This window comes from Maniola jurtina, chromosome 9 (genome assembly GCF_905333055.1).
Source record: "Maniola jurtina chromosome 9, ilManJurt1.1, whole genome shotgun sequence".
NCBI lineage: Eukaryota > Metazoa > Arthropoda > Insecta > Lepidoptera > Nymphalidae > Maniola > Maniola jurtina.
The window spans coordinates 13,989,228-14,009,612 of record NC_060037.1 but is presented as its reverse complement, the minus strand read 5'-3'; the positions used below and the strand labels follow the sequence as shown (position 1 = coordinate 14,009,612).

At 36.0% G+C, this 20,385-nt stretch overlaps 2 protein-coding genes across 3 annotated transcripts in view; both read left to right on the top strand.

The window, feature by feature from the left end:
* LOC123868073 (protein embryonic gonad-like) overlaps positions 1–20,385 on the top strand; it is a 194,309-nt gene that overhangs the window by 48,037 nt on the left and 125,887 nt on the right. The gene's annotated exons all lie outside the window — the stretch shown is intronic.
* On the top strand, positions 11,581–14,794 carry LOC123868072. 2 transcript variants are annotated; one of them, XM_045910420.1, is made up of 3 exons: positions 11,581–12,125; positions 12,458–14,311; positions 14,433–14,794. In XM_045910420.1, the coding sequence occupies exons 1-3, from the start codon at positions 11,991–11,993 to the stop codon at positions 14,454–14,456; spliced, it is 2,013 nt and encodes a 670-aa protein (XP_045766376.1). In that variant the 5' UTR covers positions 11,581–11,990; the 3' UTR covers positions 14,457–14,794. The 2 variants fall into 2 exon arrangements, with proteins under 2 accessions (XP_045766376.1, XP_045766375.1); XM_045910419.1 differs by lacking the exon at positions 14,433–14,794 and having other exon boundaries at positions 12,458–14,355.

Genomic DNA, 20,385 nt, shown 5'->3' with positions numbered 1-20,385 from the left:
TAAATAAGTTAGAACAGACTACAGGTACTAAAGCCACCTATGCCTACTCAAATGTAATAACGTGAATAATAAATATTTAGAGCTTTTTAAATTGAAAATTTCACAGTAAAACGTATAGCTAGCCTTATCTAATTACTGTACAAATCATGCCCGCGTGGACTAGTTCCAAGAATACTGGCTGCATTTCCACGCCTCTTTGGCGTAGTGGTAAACTCTGTGGTCTTATTAGTGGGAGGTCCCGGGTTCGATTCCCAGCAGAGGTTTGGAATTTTATAGTTTCTAAAGTTTGCTTCGGCTGAGGCTAGTTACCACCCTACGGGTAAAGGCGCCGCCAAGCGACTTAGCGTTTCGGTACGATGTGTGTAGAAACCAAAGGAGTATGGGTTTGATAAAAACTGCCATACCCCCACCAAGTTAGCTCGCTTCCATTTTAGACTGCATCATCACTTACCACCAGGTGAGATTGCAGACAAGGGCTAACTTATATCTGAATAAAACAAACAATGAAGCGCCGCATCTAGCGAAACATTCATATCCCATCAAAAACATAAATGTGAAAAAAGTGCCAAGTTCGATAGAGAAAATGAGAGATTGTAAGCTTCGCCGATAAAAGGTAAGCTTCGCCGACAAAAGCATTGATATCTGAATAGGTGCCAAGTTCTTATAGGTCTTTATATCATTCCTACAAGAATGTACAAGAAACTTTGATCGTATTAAAATATTATTTTATGTTATTGAGTACATATAACTTGGCAAGTTTTAAAAGTCAGTACATCACATTTTATGTTTAACATAAAATTTAGTTTAAGTTTAGGAATGTATTGGCGAATATCAAAACTTGCTAAGTGTACTATATTTTACATTAAACATTAAATGTAATTAACCGACTATTAAAACTTGCCAAGTTATATGTACTCAATAACATAAAATAATATTTTAAAACGATCAAAGTTTCTTGTACATTCTTGTAGGAATGATATAAAGACCTATAAGAACTTGGCACCTATTCAGATATCAATGCTTTTGTCGGCGAAGCTTACCTTTTATCGGCGAAGCTTACAATCTCTCATTTTCTCTATCGAACTTGGCACTTTTTTCACATTTATGTTTTTGATGGGATATCATCAATTTTTGTTAAGTTAATTTCTCTTCATTTATTAGGATTATCCTATACCTGTAAATTTTTGCGTGATTGAAAAAGCTTGCAGCTATGCAACTTCGCTTAGTCACTTATCAAGAGTGTTCATAGCTATAATCTAAGAAAATGTGTTCAGCCGTTTGAAGATTAGCGACTCTTTTTTTTCTAGTTTTCTTATTAGAATAATAAAACCGGTTAATATCTACTATCCGAGTAATACATATTAGTATTCACTATTCAGCCAAATTCTAATAAGGCGATGTATTGGCATGGTAATGCGTAATGTGTATACTTAATATAACATTATACGAATCATTTAAAGCTATTTTCAACCCCCTGATAACACAGAAATACTTAAACCTAAACACGTACAACTTTGCATATCAGGTAAAACTTTTTGAATACTTAGAATCTAAAATTACATGAAAGTAGTTTACATAAACTGTTTTTCAACACAAGTGTCCACTTACTAGTTATACATTAGAAGTTGATTCTCTTCACCGTTAAAGAGAGCGATATTTAATTGCTTAAAATACGCATAACTTCGGAAAGTTAGAGGTGCGTGTCCGGGAACAAACCCTGGACCCCAGACCTAAAGAGCAGGCCGACGTCTCAACCACTACTACCACTTTGTAAAGTTAATTAATATTTATTTATTAAATTAAAACAATAATGTGTACAGTACCTACCTAAGTACTAATCAGTAAATGTTTTTGAAGTTCATGGGATACAATTTTTATTATTAAAACAACATAATATTGCAAATATTTTGGTGTCGAGTCAGCTGACATACCACCATGCTGCAAGAAAGTGGCCCATGTGCACTATTGTTTCTAAGCTACCTGCTTTTTTTCATCGTTTTGCCCCATTGAAGATCTTTGTTTTCGATACAGAATAATGGCACGGTAATGGTATGTAATATTACCGTGATAATGGTGCCTAATTTGTAATTTCTGAACGAGAAGTGGTGCGATATTGTTTCAAAACTAGGTATAGTAGTACCGGCCGGTTCGGAGTTAAAAGCCATAAAAGTTAACTAATTAGGTAAAATATTCCAAAAGATCATAAGTCGGTACGTACCCATTCCAAACGCTAACTTAACTGTTTACGCTAAGGTTTAAAGTCAAATGCCGTCATGAATAATTACAACAGATTTACTTAATACTAGCTGTGCCCGCGACTTCGTTCGCGTGGAATAGCTCTCAGCGCGCTTTATATAGCCACGGACGCTCAGGTGCGAGGAGTGTAGTACGTACTCTGTACGTTAAAAATGTTCGCCGTGGTTCTTTAAATTGACATAACTTTTTTATTTATGAACCGATTGACATGAAATAAACACTAAATGTTAAGTGAAGCTTACTACAATATATTAGTGAAAACCGTATCTAAATCGAATAAGCCGTTTCTGATATTAGCGTGCACAAACACACAGACAAACAGACAAACAGACAAAAAAAATATTAATTACAATTTCGGGTTCGGCATCGATATAATAACAACCCCTGCTACTTTTTTTTTATATATTTCCATTGTACAGACACCACTTTTCTACAATTTTATTATATGTATAGATTTTACAACAGGTTTGCGACAAGTGACGGAACTCCAAAGTCCGGAAATCCCGATCAGTCCTTCTTCCTTTAGAAGTGATAAAATAACCACCTGTTTACACCTACCTAAACTTCAATTAAAAATTATTATGTTTATCTTGTTATTTGTTTCATTATTATTATAAGTAATGTGCCTTATGTGCAGTTATGATAGTGCAATTTGAAAAATACATCTATTTGACAACCCTATGCAGTCGTAGAATTTCTTTGTTTGCGGGAAAGGTAATAAATTTTTAGCTTTAACAAGTAGTCGTTAGGCTGAGTTTTACTCGACCGCATTAGGGCTTATGACCGTTCATAATATAAAACACTATTGTTAAAAAGTTTTATTCCTATTAGCTCTTAACCGGCCGGTACGACTATACCTGTTTTTAATTTTTAACGTTTCGCTGTCCAGCAACAAGCCATGTGATTTCTAAAAAGGTCACTAACAACAAGTGGAAAACTTGAAATATCACGTTATTTACGAGTACGAGTTGCTTCGTGGCACCAGTGCTGCCGAAACAGCTCGAAGGATTAATGACGTGTATGGCGGTGGTTTCGCAAAAGAAAACATAGTGCGTTTTTGATTCCAACGTTTTTGATCTGGAAATTTTGACCTGCAGAATAAGCCCCGGTGACGACCGGAGACCAAAGTAGATAATGAAGAATTGAAGGGTTTGGTGGACTAGTACCAGTGTCGTTCACTACAGCTTTCTTAAACTGGCCAGACGATTACGGTGGAGGTCTATTGTCAGCAACTGCAAACCATGATGGAAAAGCTAGCTGCCACACAACTGAGGCTGGTCAATCGCTCTAGGCCACTGCTGCTTCAGGACAACGCTAGACCACACAACAGACGGCTACCCAATTAGAGGAGCTTCAATTGGAATGTCTAAGATATCCACCGTACCTACTCCCCGGACCTTGCCCCAATAGATTACCATTTTTTTAGAAATTTTGATAACTTCTTATATATGGAAAAAATTCAACTCCGATGGGGCAGTCCAAAGCGCCTTCAAAGATTTTATTGATTCCCTTCCGAATGGTTTTATGACATGGCAAAAGTGCATAGACAGCAATGGTATATACTTTGATTAAATAAATATATTATATTTAAAAAAATCGACTTTTTGTTCTTCCCTTACAAAACGCCAATTTCATATGTAAGGACCTAATATCATACTATATGCCCGTGCAAAGCCGAGCAAAACCGAGGCAGGTCACTAGCATACATTAATATGTAGTTATAATGTTATGTTACTTGCTTTGGAAGTTAATGACCCATCACAATCCATATTAAAAAGCGAATATTTCTTTGTTGATTTGTCCTTCAATCACGTCGCATTGGAGCAACGGATCAACGTAATTTTTTACGTGAGTATACTTGAACCTAGAGAGTGACATAAGCTATTTTTAAAAAATCACAGTTTTTGAAACGAAGGACAAGGTCCACGTGGACGAAGTCGCGGGCATCAACTAGTATATTATACAACACATACCTGTAATAGGGTTCATTATTGTTTGTTTTCAAGTAGGTAGGTATAATATGAAATAACTTTGCCTTCATACCTATTCGTTCATAATTTCTGAATTCGAACTGGCGACCACTTATTTATGGCTTTGATCACAGGTCAAGGATCTCTAAAGATGAGTATATAAACAAATGCACTATTATTAATTGTGAAAGTAGGTAGGTAATTACACAGTGTTACAAACTTAAAATGTGTGCCTCGATCCATACTTGCTGTTCTCTACAAGGCGCCCCAATAACTTTGTCCTATAATATATGACATATTAAAACATAATTTGCTATTTTCTGATTTTTTCCTTTGTATACACCTAATTACCTATCACTATACCAAATTTCAAGTTTCTAACTCACCTGGAAGTAGGTTAGGTTTTTGATGAGTGAGTGAGTGAGTGAGTGTTAAAAATGGCACTTTTCAGACGTTAATAACTTAAGAACTGCAAAAGATTTTTTCATGAAATTTGGGTTTCTAAGCGGTCAAATAGACCTTAATAGATATGCAAAATTATAAATGTGTAGGTTTAATAGTTTTTGAGTTATGGGGGGGTCAAAAGTAGCTCGAAATGGTTCGTGTAATATACACTTGTCAGCGTGCCGCCGTTCTTATTAGAATCGAACTTGGCGAGACACGCTATCGCGTGTCTTGATCGCTGCTATGGTCACTCTCATGTCCCAGTTACCACGGTCTGGAGGCATCTAAGTTCACAACTTGTACCCATAAATAAATAGATGAACCACACCTTTATTACTAAAGCCATAAAGATGGTATTCCAAAGAAGTTAAAGCACTTTCCTTTTATCTACTAACGAATACCGATGGTACAAACATTAGAACTTTGTTGAGAGGAAATGAAGACAAATTCTCAAGTGCATTTCTAGTGCTGTTTACTAGTTTGCACTTGACTGCGATCTCTCTTGGTGGTAAGTGATGATGCGGATCTATATTCTAACGTGGTGACAGCAAATTGGTTTTATATAAAAGTTGGAAGAAAATGCCAAACATTTTTATTTAATCACTAGCCGATGCCCGCGACTTCGCCCGCGTGGATTTTGCCAAGTAGTTTTTGCGTGAAGGGGTAACAAACATACACACACACACACACACACACACACACACACACACACACACACACACACACACACACACACACACACACACACACAAACTTTCGCCATATTAGTGTGATAAGCATGGCTCAGAAAAAAATTTGTTCATCAAAGTAATATTATGACTATGAGAAATGTTAACATAATACATATTATAATTGTATTAAAAGTTATATTGTTAGTATCGATAGTTTTACAGTAGGTGTTAGATCTTGAAATTAGTCAAAATTGCTCAATTTTTTTTAAGACATGCGTAACCGTACATACAAAAGATACCAAAAACTAAAATTTTGAGTTGAAGAACTTTAAATTCATCCCAATTTTATGTATCTTAGTAGTTACCTATAGTATTGTTCCGTTTTCATACTTAACAATATTATGCCTAATGCGAAAATGTATCTGTCTGTTTGTGTGTCTATTAAATTTTATCACCTTATCCGTTTAGATATTTCTTTACGAAAATGAGATAGGTTGCATCCTGGGGATGGACATAGGCTACATTTTATTCCGGAAAATCAAAGTTTTATCACAAGTTTTTAAATAACCTAAATCCACGCGGATATAAACGCGGTCAAAATCATAGAGTAACATAAAAATCTTGTAAATACACGTAAATGACCACGTGCCATCAATTTGAAGGATATAAACTCGTCGACTTTCACCATTAAGATAAAGTTGTACGCTTAATCAGTATTTTAATGTAATCGATCGATTTAACGCTTATTTTTATTCAGAATTAAATATTCTATAAGAATTTTTATTACGTCTTACAGTACGGGCACGATAGTCGATATAAAACAAATATATTAGATCGGTTCGATTTACGATCGCCGGCATATTATATCGCACCCTCATTAAAAGATACATCCGAATTGATTCATCACCGGGACTTGGAAGTAACGAAAGCTTTTATTTGGTAAAGACGCGTTCACACCGTTACACTTTTCACACTATTTGTATGTGTGTGTGTGTGTGTGTGTGTGTGTGTGTGTGTGTGTGTGTGTGTGTGTGTTGTGTGTGTGTGTGTTTGTGTGTGTGTGTGTGAATGCGTGTGTGTATGTTTCTTACTCTTTCACGCAAAAACTACTGAACGAATTTTTGCTGAAATTCGGAATGAAGATAGATTATATACCGGATTAATACATAGTCTACTTTTATCTTGGAAAATCAAAGTAATAATAGAAAGAAAATAAAAGTATTTTGAAATACCTAAATCCACGTGGACGAAGTTGCGGGCGTCAGCTAGTAACTAATAAAACTGTGCCTTTATAATATCATTAATCCATAGTTCCTTACTAATATTATGACAAACTTACTCATGCCCATGATTTCATTCGTGTGGACTACTAAAATTCCTAACCTCTATTTGATCGCCTAAAAAATTAATTTTCAAAAATCTTTTCTTAGAACAATATGTCTACGTCATGCATAGCTACCTGCATGCCAAACAGCCGGATCCGTCCAGTGGTTTGAGCTGTGCGTTGACAGATTAGTCAGTCAGTAATAACGTGGAATGGTTTCTTTAAAATTACTTTTTTCTGTTTTCAGGTATGTCTTCGAATTTAAATTGCTTGTATTGTATCTCAAATCTACTGAACTGTAAGTAAAACAATAAAATTACTTCTTTAGTAAGTATACAATATATTTTCTCGTAAAAACGGGTGTTCCTTTAACAAAAAATCCTCAATCCCAAAATATAGAGAGAATACTTTTTCTCGTGACCTCGTGAATTTAATTTTTTTTAAAGATCTCGTTTAAATTTCGCGAAAATCCTTTCTTAGTATATAAACCTACACATAAAATCTTACATTTCAAAATGCAACAGTTTGAGCTTTATGTTAATGACATTCATTCAGTTACTCCTCGTCATTAAACTTTAGAAAGAGACGTTTGTAGAGCATCTTCTCTATCATTCACACCTATGTAATTGGTCGATATCAACGACAGAGACAACGTTCTACGTAACCGTTATCTCTTTCTAAAGTTCGAAGTGCATTTCCTATGAAGTTATTTTATTAATGACATGCGTCCTTAAAGGAGGTAAAACAGGGGTATAAACTTCAAACCCCTATTTTACCTTCTTAAGGCTTCAATTTTCGAAAATTATTTTTTAGCCGTTCTATCTTTTGTCAGCTATCTACATGTCAAATTTCAGCGCAATTCATACAGTAGTTTGAGCTGTGCGTTGATGGATCAGTCAGTCAGTCAGTCACCTTTTTCTTTCATTAACCCCCGATCCAATAACAGTGGTGTTATAAGTTTAACGTGTGTATCTGTGTATCTGTCTGTGGCGTCATAGCTCCTAAACTAATGAACTGATTTTAATTTAATTTTTTTTGTTTAAAAGGTGGTTTGATCGAGAGTGTTCTTAGCTATAATCCAAGAAAATCGGTACAGCCGTTTTAAAGTTATCAGCTCTTTTCTAGTTACTGTAACCTTCAATTTCGGGGGTGTTATAAATTTTTAATTTACACTTGTATATTATGAGTATGTGAATGCGCCCTAATACCAATATCATCCACATTAAACTGATTTAAATCACGCCCCGGAATTTATTCATTAAAAGAACACAGGGAAACCTACGCACCTCATTTATTATGCGAGAAGTTTTCAATATTCATAAGTTTTTCGGTAACATCTGAAGTTACATTAGAATTAACACGTAACACTTTTAGATATCATTTAAACACAAATCTTACATGCAATAAATAAGAAGAAACTTTTTTATTTATTGTCATATACTGTGTTTTGTATAAATAAATTACAAGATAATTTAGCCAGCTTAAAATAGTTCAAATGTTTTCGCTCCTGTGGCAGCCTGCACATTTGGCTATGTTCTATAACTAGATGCTAGTTACCTGCAGCTTCGCCCGCGTGGATTGGTCAGATCTCCTGCTGCATCAGGATTGAGGAGTTGGAATCCAAATTTTTTATGGAACAATGTCGCAAAGTTCCTCTATCGATAAAAAAAAACCGCAAATCGGTTTAAAAATCTCGGAGATATCAGTGCATAGGTAGAAAAACACAACTTCATTTTTCAAACTCGGTTGAAAATGTAGCCTATGTTACTCCTTGGTAATCCTCTACTTGTCTGTGAAAGTCCCGTCAAAATAGGTTTAGCCATTCCGAAGATTAGCCCGTTCAAACAGACAGACACTTCAATTTCATTTATTAGTAATTAGTATAGATATTATGGATGCGACAAAGGCTATATTCTATACTAATATTATAGATGCGAATATGTGTCAGTCTGCTAGTTTTTTACAGTCCATCTATTTTCTTTGGTATAGTTAAGCTTAGGTACATCCGAGGGAAGAAATAGGCAAATTTGATCCCGGAAAATCAATGAGTTCCCGTGAGATTCTTAAAAAACCTAAATCCACGTGGAGAAACATCATCCATTTGGTATAGAGATAGCTTGCATCCTGGAAATGGCCAAAGGCTACTTTTTATCCCACAAAATTAAAAATCTACGCTGACGAAGTCGGGGCATCAACTAGTATTATTAATTAATACACTATACTTTTTAACCCCCACCCAAAAAGAGGGGTGTTATAAGTTTGACGTGTGTATCTGTGTATCTGTCTGTGGCATCGTAGCTCCTAAACTAATGAGCCGATTTTAATTTAGTTTTTTTTTTTTTGTTTGAAAGGTGGATTGATCAAGAGTGTTCTTAGCTATAATCCAAGAAAATCGGTTCAACCGTTTGAAAGTTATCATCTCTTTTCTAGTTACTGTAACCTTCACTTGTCGGGGGTGTTATAAATTTTTAATTTACACTTGTACTTATCTCTAAAGACAGTTAAAGCTTTGTTGAGGTTTTGTTTTCACTGATGGCAATAAATGCAATAGTGGGACTATTGCATTTATACTTTGACAATATTTTCACTGAAACAAAGGAAGGTTTTATAAAATGAGTTTCGATTTCAAATTTTACTTTTACGAACTCTTACCTCTCCATGAATTAAATTCAATCAAGATATGCCCTGCACCTTTACATGTTTTATTAATAAAGCATCGATTGCTTGAGACTTATGCGGACGAGGAAGAGTAAATTTCAATATTATCTCTAAGAGGCTAATAAACAATCAGGGCCATTAAAACCCACGTAACATCTCAATAGGACCCATTAATATGGATGGTCCAATTCAAATTATAACTCGGCTATATGCTCATTAGGAAATGTTCGAATAGCATTATGTTGAATAACCTTATGGTCATTATGATTAAAAGAGGCCTAGGTCCATCCAGTGAAAAAATCGGTTCCGTACCATCGTATATAAGAAATAACCTAACACATATAATTTTTTTTGATTTTCATGGCAGCTATTTTCCAATTATATTAAGAACTAGCTGATGCCCGCAGCTTCGCCCGCGTGGATTGGTCAGATCCCCTGCAGCATCAGGATTGAGGAGTTGGACTTCAAATTTTTTATGAAACAATGTCGCAAAGTTCCTCTATCGATTAAAAAAGAAATGACGCAAATCGGTTCAGAAATCTTGGAGATTTCGGTGTACATAGGGAGAAAAACACAACTCCCTTTTTGAAAGTCGGTTAAAAAAGTAGCCTATGTTACTCCCTGGTCAATTCTCTACTTGTCTGTGAAAATCCCGTCAAAATCGGTTCAGCCGTTCCCAAGATTAGCCTTTTCAAACAGACAGACAGACAGACAGACAGACAGACAGACAAAAATTTTAAAAACGTGTGATTCGGTTATAGTATCGTTCAGATAACCATATGACCTTAATATGCGGTAGTTATTTCGAAATTACAGACAGACACTCCAATTTTATTTATTAGTATAGATTTGTTATTGTAGTGGCAACAGAAATACACATTCTATGAAAATATCAACTGTTTACCTTTTACGATTCACGAGATACGGACTGACAGACAAACGGATGGTGGGACGGACAGCGGAGGCTTAGTAATAGGGTTCCGTTGGCACTATAACAACATTAAACTCCTAAAAATAAGGTTTTCTGCTAAAGCGTGGAAGTTTTGTTTTGTGCCTATCTCCTGCGAATGCTTTGGTGTCGAAATAAAATCTACTTTGTTTTTTAATAAGATTTGTGTGGTGGTAGTGCGTATTGCTCGCTTAGTTGCTTACGTTTCCTGCATCTTTAGTAGTAAGAGGGCAGGTTTTTTTAATTAATTAGAATTTTTTTAATTAGAAATCTTTATTATTCACACATATTATACAGGACAACAATACAATATACAGAAGAAACTATACAAAAGTCTAAACTATAGACATAGTGGCCGGCAAACAAATTGAACCTGAAGAGGCGTAGTGAGAGATAATTGGCGAATCCGGGAAGCGAGTCTATGAATCAACCAATCGCGTGCACCCTCGCCGACTGATCGACCAATCGCGTGCACCCGCCATTTGCCAGCCAAGCGCGTCAATGCTCAAGTTGTTTGCCGATCACTGTACACAGTTCAAAATGAATTAATTATTGAATGAATATACTTTTACTGTACACCACAAAATTAGTACCAAAAAACACATACGAAGCACAACAAAATATACGCAGATAGGTACCTACAATTTGGCGGCCTAGCGATATCTTCCAGGCAACAAAAATTGACAAACTTCAATCAATATTTTTCATTTCAACAATCTCCTAACGAGGCGAAATAGCTTCCTTGTCACCAAACAAACAACGCTAAACATCTCGTGACAAAGCACTTCTTAAACCTCCGCTCCACTTATATCATTAATAAGTATTTACCACGCATCTGTCCTGAAGTGACATCAGTATAATAAACAATGCTACTGCCTCAAAAACTGACACGCCAAAATAGCACTTGTCTCTTAGACTATAAAGGCTATAATCGTCACCTAAAAACGGCTACAGAATAAAATAACAATAGCAGTGTCAAACAATAATGTACTTTTTTGATAGTAAGTTAAAGTTTATTTTACACTGATAGATTTGTGCGAAGCATAGTTCAGGAGCCAGTTTGATTAATGATGTGCATTAGATACGCATAGCTTGGGAATTCTGCTGATTAAAGGAGAACGGTCATCTGTGACCCAGGCCCGACAGAAACGAGACATATCTCATTTTTTTTGGTATATTGTGTATTGTTAAATTACATATATTTTATATTCTAAATCAATGGCTAACACCAAAAAATATTGCCGTATGTTTTTGTTCAGGCGACACACAAAAAAATACAAAATGTCTATATTATCTATAAAACGCATATTTATTTAATTAAATGACAATACAATAGCTATAGGATGTATCTAGATACAGTTAACTTATATAATTAATTAAAATCGTGGCATTTGATGATTTATTGCATAATATTAAGTTAAATGTACAAAAACGGTCACATACTTCCTGTCTACATGCTATCATAACGGCTCAGGTAGCCTGGCGGTGACAGAAACCAATCATGCTGTCTCTCTCTTTCATTAAAACACAGTGGCGGAGCGGAGGGGGTAGGGTAGGGGTGGGCCGCGGGGTGCACCGACGCAGCGCAGATGCAGGCGCAGTTCTTCGCTTTCTGTGTTGAGATCTGTGCGTTTTTGTATTCAAGGCTACATTTTTTCGACGTTTTTTGGCTTTCTCTTTACTGGACTTGATTTTTGTATTGTGAGTGGTTCGTTGATATGGCTGACAATATTAATAATTGTGCTGCGTGTGAACGTACACTTCGCCGTCGTCGTCCATACGTTCTCAATGAACGATTACTGGAAACACGAAGAGATTTCGTAGAGCAACTATTACGCATCGTTGGTGGTGAGGTATGTATCATTTTTATATTTGTAATTAAAGCCTTTCCCAATACAAAAGCGTGTCAAAAATGTAAAGTCAAGTGTTGATAGTTAGATACCTTTGTTAGTTAGGGTAAATAGACTACATCACTCATTATACAGTCCGTACACTCGTAGAAAACTGGTTATCGGCGCGGCGCCGATCTGCCAGCGCTTATCGAAACCGGTCCATGCAGGACGCAGGTAATCGGCGCTCTGGCAGTCTCAATTAGATTTAGTTTGATTTCACCATACCTACCTATATGATGGGATTAAGTCGTTGTGTATTTATATTAATGTTGTGTATTTATATTTTGTGACAGATAACTTTTGATGGGACTCGGTCGATTTGCCACTCGTGTCGGCATAGAATCGACGCTGCAATTAATCAAGAGCGACAAGTCCCAGCAGCTCCTGTCCTACCAGCTGCTGTTGTAAATGTACAAGGCGTTCGACGTGCACCTAATACGGCTCGGCGATGTTTAATTGACAACTGCAACAACAGTTCTCTGCTTCAAGTGCCTAATTCGGTGAAGGTACAACTCCTTAGCTATTATCACTTTTACGTACCAAATCTTGCCCGCATTTGCCAACGGCATTTACTACACATGGCGATAGAAGAGATACCGGGAAATATAACAAATCAAATGACCGACTTGAATGCGGAGAGTGTTGGCGACATCATCAACATGTATACACAAGCTTTGGAACAAAGGTCACAGTTCAATGTAGATGACGTTTCTGACGACGAGTTAAGCTTTTGGACTGGAAGAAACAGAGCCACGTTCAACGATTTGCTGAGTCAAATACCAAGCCTTAATCGGTCCTCAAGTACTCCACGAAATGATTTGGCTATCTACTTGTGCAAAATTCGATCAGGGGAGCCGAATAATAGAATCGCTTCACTTTTTAATATAACCGAGCGAACTATTGGAAGAAAAATACATAAAGTCAGGCAGTGTCTCATTACTGACTTTGTTCCATTGCACCTAGGTTTAGACCATATAACCAGGGACGAAGTAATAGCCCGCAACCGGGTTTTACCAAATGTTTTGTTTGGTAACGAAGAGTCACCAAAAGCAATAGTTACATTCGATGGAACCTACATATACATAGAAAAAAGTTCTAACTTTTTATTTCAACGCCGCAGTTACAGCCTTCATAAGTTCAGAAACTTAATAAAACCATTCATGATCGTGTGCGCGGATGGATATATTTTGGATGTAACAGGTCCGTACTCTGCACGGACTACCGATGCTGATATAATGAAAATGATATTGCAAAACCATGATGGACCCATTGAAGACGGACCGTTCCACTTTTTTTTCCATGAAGGAGACTCATTTATTTTGGACCGAGGCTTTCGGGATTCAATACCTTTAATAGAAACATATGGTTATGTTGCTCACATGCCGCCAACCAAACAACCACAAGACACGCAATTAAGCACCGAACAAGCTAATAAATCACGACTCATTACAATGGTGCGATGGGTCGTGGAAACTATAAACGGGAGATTCAAGCGCGACTTCAAGATCTTTAAAAACAGAGTATTCAACAAACATGTGCCGCATATATTTGAAGATTTTAAAATTGCTGCAGCTTTAATTAATTATTTTCAAGAACCTTACGGAGACAGTCCATACACAGAAGATTTCATTGAAATAATTAATCAAAATATACAACGCCCCAATCGATTATTTGAGTATGTGGAGGAAAATAATCTAAACCGACAAAGAGTGTCGTTTCACAGGATGACTGGAAATGATCCGGATATTGAACATTTTCCACAATTAACAATTGAAGAGTTAATTAAATTCTCAATCGGCACCTATCACGTGAAGTTAGCACGGTCGTATTGCAGTGAGCATTTGAAAGCCGCGGGAGTATATAATATGGAATTATATAGACATCCAACGGCAATAGAGGGCAGAAACAATAATACTTTAATCAGGTGCAGAATCCATTCGCGACACGTTACGACAAAAATATATTATACTTATATTATGTTTGATGAGAATGTAAATGGAAGAAACGCAATAACGGAATATTATTGCACATGCTATCATGGTAAAAGGACATTGGGAAGTTGCGCACACGTCATTAGTGTTGTATATTACCTAGGGTGGGCTAGACATCGAGATCACTTTGACCACCCAGCAATGGGTATGGATTATGTTTTAAGAGATATAGAAATTCAATAAAACTTTATATCGAGATACCTATTAGTTTTATTTTTATTTGTTTCAATCCTGAAACCCAATGATTGGTTTCTGTCACCGCCAGGCTACCTGAGCCGTTATGATAGCATGTAGACAGTAAGTATGTGACCATTTTTGTACATTTAACTTAATATTATGCAATAAATCATCAAATGCCACGATTTTAATTAATCATATAAGTTAACTGTATTTAGATACATCCTATAGCTATTGTATTGTCATTTAATTAAAAATAAATATGCGAATTTTATAGATAATAGACACTTTGTATTTTTTTGTGTATCGCCTGAACAAAAACATACGGCAATATTTTTTGGCGTTAGCCATTGATTTAGAATATAAAATATATGTAATTTAACAATACACGATATACCAAAAAAAATGAGATATGTCTCGTTTCTGTCGGGCCTGGGTTTTTTTTGTATGGGGCGTGACCGTTCTCCTTTGGGACATATCCGTTGATAGTTTTTTTGAACGATTGCGGTTATTTGATATATTTAGGATATTATGGTGATTGTGGTTGCAAAGGTCGCTTCGGTACAAAAAATCTAGAGCTGTGGCAATTGATGTGGATTAGTGTTAGACAAAAACAAAATTAGATTTCTTGAGGTGGTATGTTGTAAACCTAGATACATCAAAGATTCAAAGCAATCTACAAGTTATTTAGACAGAAATACTCGAGTGTTTCCATTTGAATTTCAATTTAAGAGGGGTCTCTCCGTCACTCGCTTCATACAAACGTAGGTCCAATTTCATTTAAATATTAAGCAACCAAAGTCCATGAAATTTTGCAGACATATTCTAGAAACTAATATCTATGGTCTGTGGTTTTCCAGATTTCTGTTAAAATATTCGGTTTCAAAGTTACGCGGTCTTAAAATTACGCGGTCTTAAAAATTTACATACAAATCTTTGAGCCCCTGTAATTTTAAAACCACATATTTTTAGAAAAATCTGAAACACCACAGACACAGATATTAGTTTCTAGAATATGTCTGCAAAATTTCATGGACTTTGGTTGCTTAATATTCAAATGAAATTGGAACTACGATTGAATGAAGCGAGTGACGGAGAGAGCCCTGTTAAGTGAAGTTAGTTCTTGGCCAATGATGGGTTTTTTCATTCCATTCCATCAGCCTATATGCGTGCACTGATGGACCTAGGCCTTTTCAGAAAGCCGCTGGATTCAGGCGGCGCTAAACCTTATGACTGAAGATCAAGATCGTAGCGTTGTGGGAGTCCCCACAAGAAACATATGTCCAGCGGTGGGCGTCTATCGGTTGACGATGATGTTTAACTTATTAGCAGAAACAAAAGTTTCACTATCGCAAATCTAAAAACACTTATAGATAATGCTTTTTGTGCAATAAAACTGAGATGATTTTGATTAAACTTTTACGAGCGAAGACTACACAAGATTACACGAGAGACCACCTAGCTGTAGGCTAATGCCGCTCTAATATTTATATTCATCGGATTAGTCCGTCGTATAATCGGAGCAACCTCGTTACAGATGCCTAAGCGGCTGTGAACATGTATCGGGCTGTTTGTCACACCGACGCGTAACGTTTTTCTCTATCACTGCCCTATAATAAATGCGAAAGTTGGTTTGTTAAGTTATTGGTTAGACGGTTAGTCCCTTAATCACGTCGGAACGGAGCAAAGGTCGGTGTAGAATTTGCACGGATAAAGTTAAAGACCTCGAGAGTGGCGTAGGCTGCTTTTTGTGCCCGAAAATCAAAAAGTTCCTACAGGATTCTATAAACCTAAATCCACACAGACAAAGCCGCGGGAATCAGCCAATGTAACAATATTTTACGATGAAATCAATAAAAATAATGAAATAAATGGTTTCATAAGACCTAGTCTTTCATTGGTGAGAAAAAATGAAGAGAGAAAAAAACATTGAACTAGAGAACAATGAAATTAATGGAATATGATTAATTTATTAAAATTGGTGATAGCCTAGTAGTTAAAATGTCTACTTCCTGTTTGGAGGGTCAGGGGTTCACCCCGGGCACACCCTTCTAATTTTTCGAAGTTATGTGCGTTTTTAACAATAAAATATCACTTTTTTAATACTGAAGTAAAACATTGTGAGGAAACCTGCATACCTGAGAGTTCGCTGTAATATTCCCAAAGTCTGTCTGAAATCTGTCAATCCATACTTGGTCTGCGTGGTGGACTACGACCAAAATGCTTCTCATACAGAGAAGAAACCCGTATTGCAAACACATCCTAGAGTATGTCTGCATTTCGTTCAGTTTGATTGGTTAATATTCAAATGGGAACCATATTACGTGTGCATGGAGCGTGCTACGAATAAACTCTTCTTATTTTAAAAAATGAGATACAATTCGGTGTAAAAAGCAGCTAAGCTAAACGTTGGCGACAGTAAAAATAAATTTATGCGCGTTTCAACAGCAAGGTTGTAATCAAAACTGGAGCTCTGCATATTGTCATTCGGTCATTTGTATAAGTAAATATATTTAATTAGTTCAGAGTATATATTATAGAACCGTACTTAACACAAAGTTAGGCTTTAAAACCGTAATGGCCAGTCAGTTAACTTACAGCAGTTAACAGAACCAGCTGCGTATCAGGTGGTTAAAGTTACCATTAAACTAAAGTTACCATTAAACTGTGAATGTCATTAAAGTAAAATGGGTTGTGTTGCACAAGTCAGGGCTAGTAAACTTTGGACCAAAATTTTACCTACGATTTACGTACTGACTTGTGCAAACCACTTGGATTTTTAATGGTTGAAGTTTAAGGTTAGCCCAATTGACTATGGAAACTGAAACGTTTGAAGAAAATCTTATGTTTGGTGGATAGACATTTTTGATTTTTGATCACAGTGGATATCAGCATAGGTATTGTGCTTACTATACTGCCAAAACCACCGAAGCTTTAAGCGACTAGCATAGCTACGGACTTTAAGCTTATGTGTGTTTTATACCTACATAGTTGACCAATTTCTATAAAGAAAAACTGTCCAGAATTGGGATAATAACTATGTCCAAAATAAATTATTTCTTAGGAACTATTAAAAAGAGGGTATAAACCACGTCCGCTGTTAATTTTAAGTTAGCTTACTATTTAAAATTTTCGATACAACTAAAAAAGTATGTTAAACTACATCAAACGTTTATGACGTCTGTGTATTTCATACAAGCTCCCTCATAAGCAAGCGTGTTGATGTTTGATTAAAAAGTCGCTGATTTGACTTGTAGTTATCATTCCTATATTATTGTCCAGTATCCGAAATACGATGTTCAGATTGAATAGAATAGAAAAGAATAGATTTTTATTCAAGTAGACTTTCACAAGTGCTTTTGAATCGTCAAAATTTACCACTGTTTCGGAATGCCGTTCCTACCGAGAAGAACCAGCAAGAAACTCGGCGGTTGCTCTTTTCAACTGTTCAATTTACAATAATATGCCATATTACTATACAAGCAATTGCACCCTCGCATTGGCATGCCCATGTATTGCATCATCCAATTACCATGAGATTTTCCTTTCTTTATATTACCATTAGATTATGATCTCAGAAAAGCTCAAAATGTATACAGCGAAAGCACACTAGAGGAATCTTTTCAACATGCGATACTTATTTGTTTATAGATTTGCATTTAAATGTACTTTGGATGTTCTTGTTACAATAAGCCCCGTAACTATTCCAAGCTGGTATTAGCCCTGATCATAAAATTGTGAAAGTTCGTAATATACAGTCCTAGAAAAATTGAACTCATAACATCCTCAACTACGCCTTTGTTGATTTGGCAACACCTCGCACTTGCAAATCCCCTTCTTATTCTCATTACTGAGGGTCATAACCCCTTTCCATTTATCACATAGATGATAGGACTTTTATTGGGATGTGTAATGCGGTGGGTTCCCACCAACGGCGGATCCAGGGGGGGGGTCATGGGGGTCATGACCCCCCCCTGAGCTGGTTCCAGGACTTAGGTGGACCACTAATTGAACATAATGATTTTATTTATATGTTTTGTCACCATACAGATTTTATGTAACTACATACCTTCAATATTTAATTAATTTTAATATAATATAATAACTTTGTGTGATGGCAAACGTTTGGGAACGAACGCATCGAAAATTTGAATTTTACCGCACCATACTTGCGCGCGCTTGTCGACTTAGTACGTAACGTCTAGCTGGACCTAACCTCAATCGGAACGACTAAACTTCAACATAATATCTTAACATAGTTAGTTCTAAGTTAAAAAACTAAAATTTCTTTCTACCTATACCTAATGTGTTTATGAGTGTACCACGTAACTATACCGTAATAAATAAAATAAAAATAAAATAAGTACCTATTCTTAAAAATTGTTGCTGCAAATTCATTAATTACAAGAAATGATAAGTAATCAGTTTCTCATTATTCCAGTGCGTGTGTTTTAACTTAAATGTTATTAATGTTAACATGGCCGTAGCCAAAATAAATTGTTCTCAAAATGCATGATATACTAGTTAGTTCTCGAATTTACAAGTTTTTTGTAAATCTATCAATAAATTTGCGCTCGCTTCGCTCGCGCTTTTATATTGTGTTAGTTGATTACCGGAACTTCGTTCAAACCCCGTGGAAACTCAGTTTTTTTGGGATAAAATACCTGGGTATACAATGCAGGGTACCACTGAATAGTAGCAAATTTTACCTAAAAATATAAGCCCGGAAAAGTACTCTCGCTAATATTATTTCGTTAGTACAATTAGTAAAAATTTCGCGCTCGCTTCGCTCGCGCTTTTATTCTATTAGTTGTTTTTGTAGTAGTTACCCGGAACTTCGTGCGCATGAGATTACATTTTTGAATATCCCTAGAAAATCTTTATTTTTCATGAGAAAAGTAGAGTGAGGTGCTTTATAACATAGGTAACATTTTATATGGCTGAGCTCGTTCATCTCTCGCTTTTTTATCTGTAACAGAAAAATTACGCTCGCTGCGCTCGCACTCATATTTCTTGTTGCATTCTATCTTGTTCAAATCTTCAATCAATCTTGGTCAAATTGAAAGGTAAAATTCCACTAAGCAACTAGGTATTCCCCCCGTCAAGTCGAGTAGAAGATTTTTTCTCCGGATAACCCCCCTCCAAACAAATCCCATAGGTAGATATGTAGGTACCTACTCACTGAAAGAGTGCTGCGTGACTTATGTACCTACTTTTTACTTGTATCTATTGTTATCAAAATTAAATTATAAGTTCTTGACTTGACCACGACTATGTGACCCCCTCCTGGCGCCAAAGCTGGATCCGCCCTTGGTTCCCACATACAACTCGACTAAGATAAGAAATCTACTCTGAGGTTTTACAGTTATTATCAGTTAGTGATAATAACCTGGATCGTGTTATCATGCTCTCCTAGGTACGGAGGTAATATTATACCTACTCACATTTCTTTAACTGTGATAAAATTCAACTTTACAGCTACTATGGATTAATTATTTATTTATAGCCAGCGCGTGCCAGACTTTAGTTAATTTATTAAAGCTGAAAATTTCTCAGTTTTATTGCTGGGCACAGGGAGGAACAATTAGTGATTATGAAGTTGGGATCATGGTGGCTTTGGGAGATAACAGACAATAAAAGTGTAAAAAATCTTACTTACGTCAAAAATATAAAGTCTTACTTTTTTATACATATTTGCTTCAGCGTAGTATTAGAAATTACGTCATACATTGCCAAGTGGCCAAATTGCTGACATACAGACAGACGGCTCACTGACCAAAATATAAGTGTTGTTTTACTAAGTACTTTACCTACCTTAAAGATCATTTCCTCGTAGGTACCATTAAGATTTTCTTATTAAACTTTTCTTTTTCTGAAACCTAAAACCTTTGATGAATATGCAAATTAAATTAACAATAATTAAGCTTGAATTTCAACGGTAATTAATTTCTTGGTTAATTGGTTGTGTTACACAGGCCTGATATCCCGCAGGGAGCGAGTTCGATTCCCGGGCCATCGAATTTAATTAGAATTTCACATAAAATATGTTCTGT

Excerpts from the sequence above, each read along its gene's own strand:
- LOC123868072 (XM_045910419.1), top strand. The coding sequence starts at position 11,991 with ATGGCTGACAATATTAATAATTGTGCTGCGTGTGAACGTACACTTCGC. Across the intron at positions 12,126-12,457 it reads TACGCATCGTTGGTGGTGAG|ATAACTTTTGATGGGACTCG; the intron begins GTATGTATCATT and ends ATTTTGTGACAG.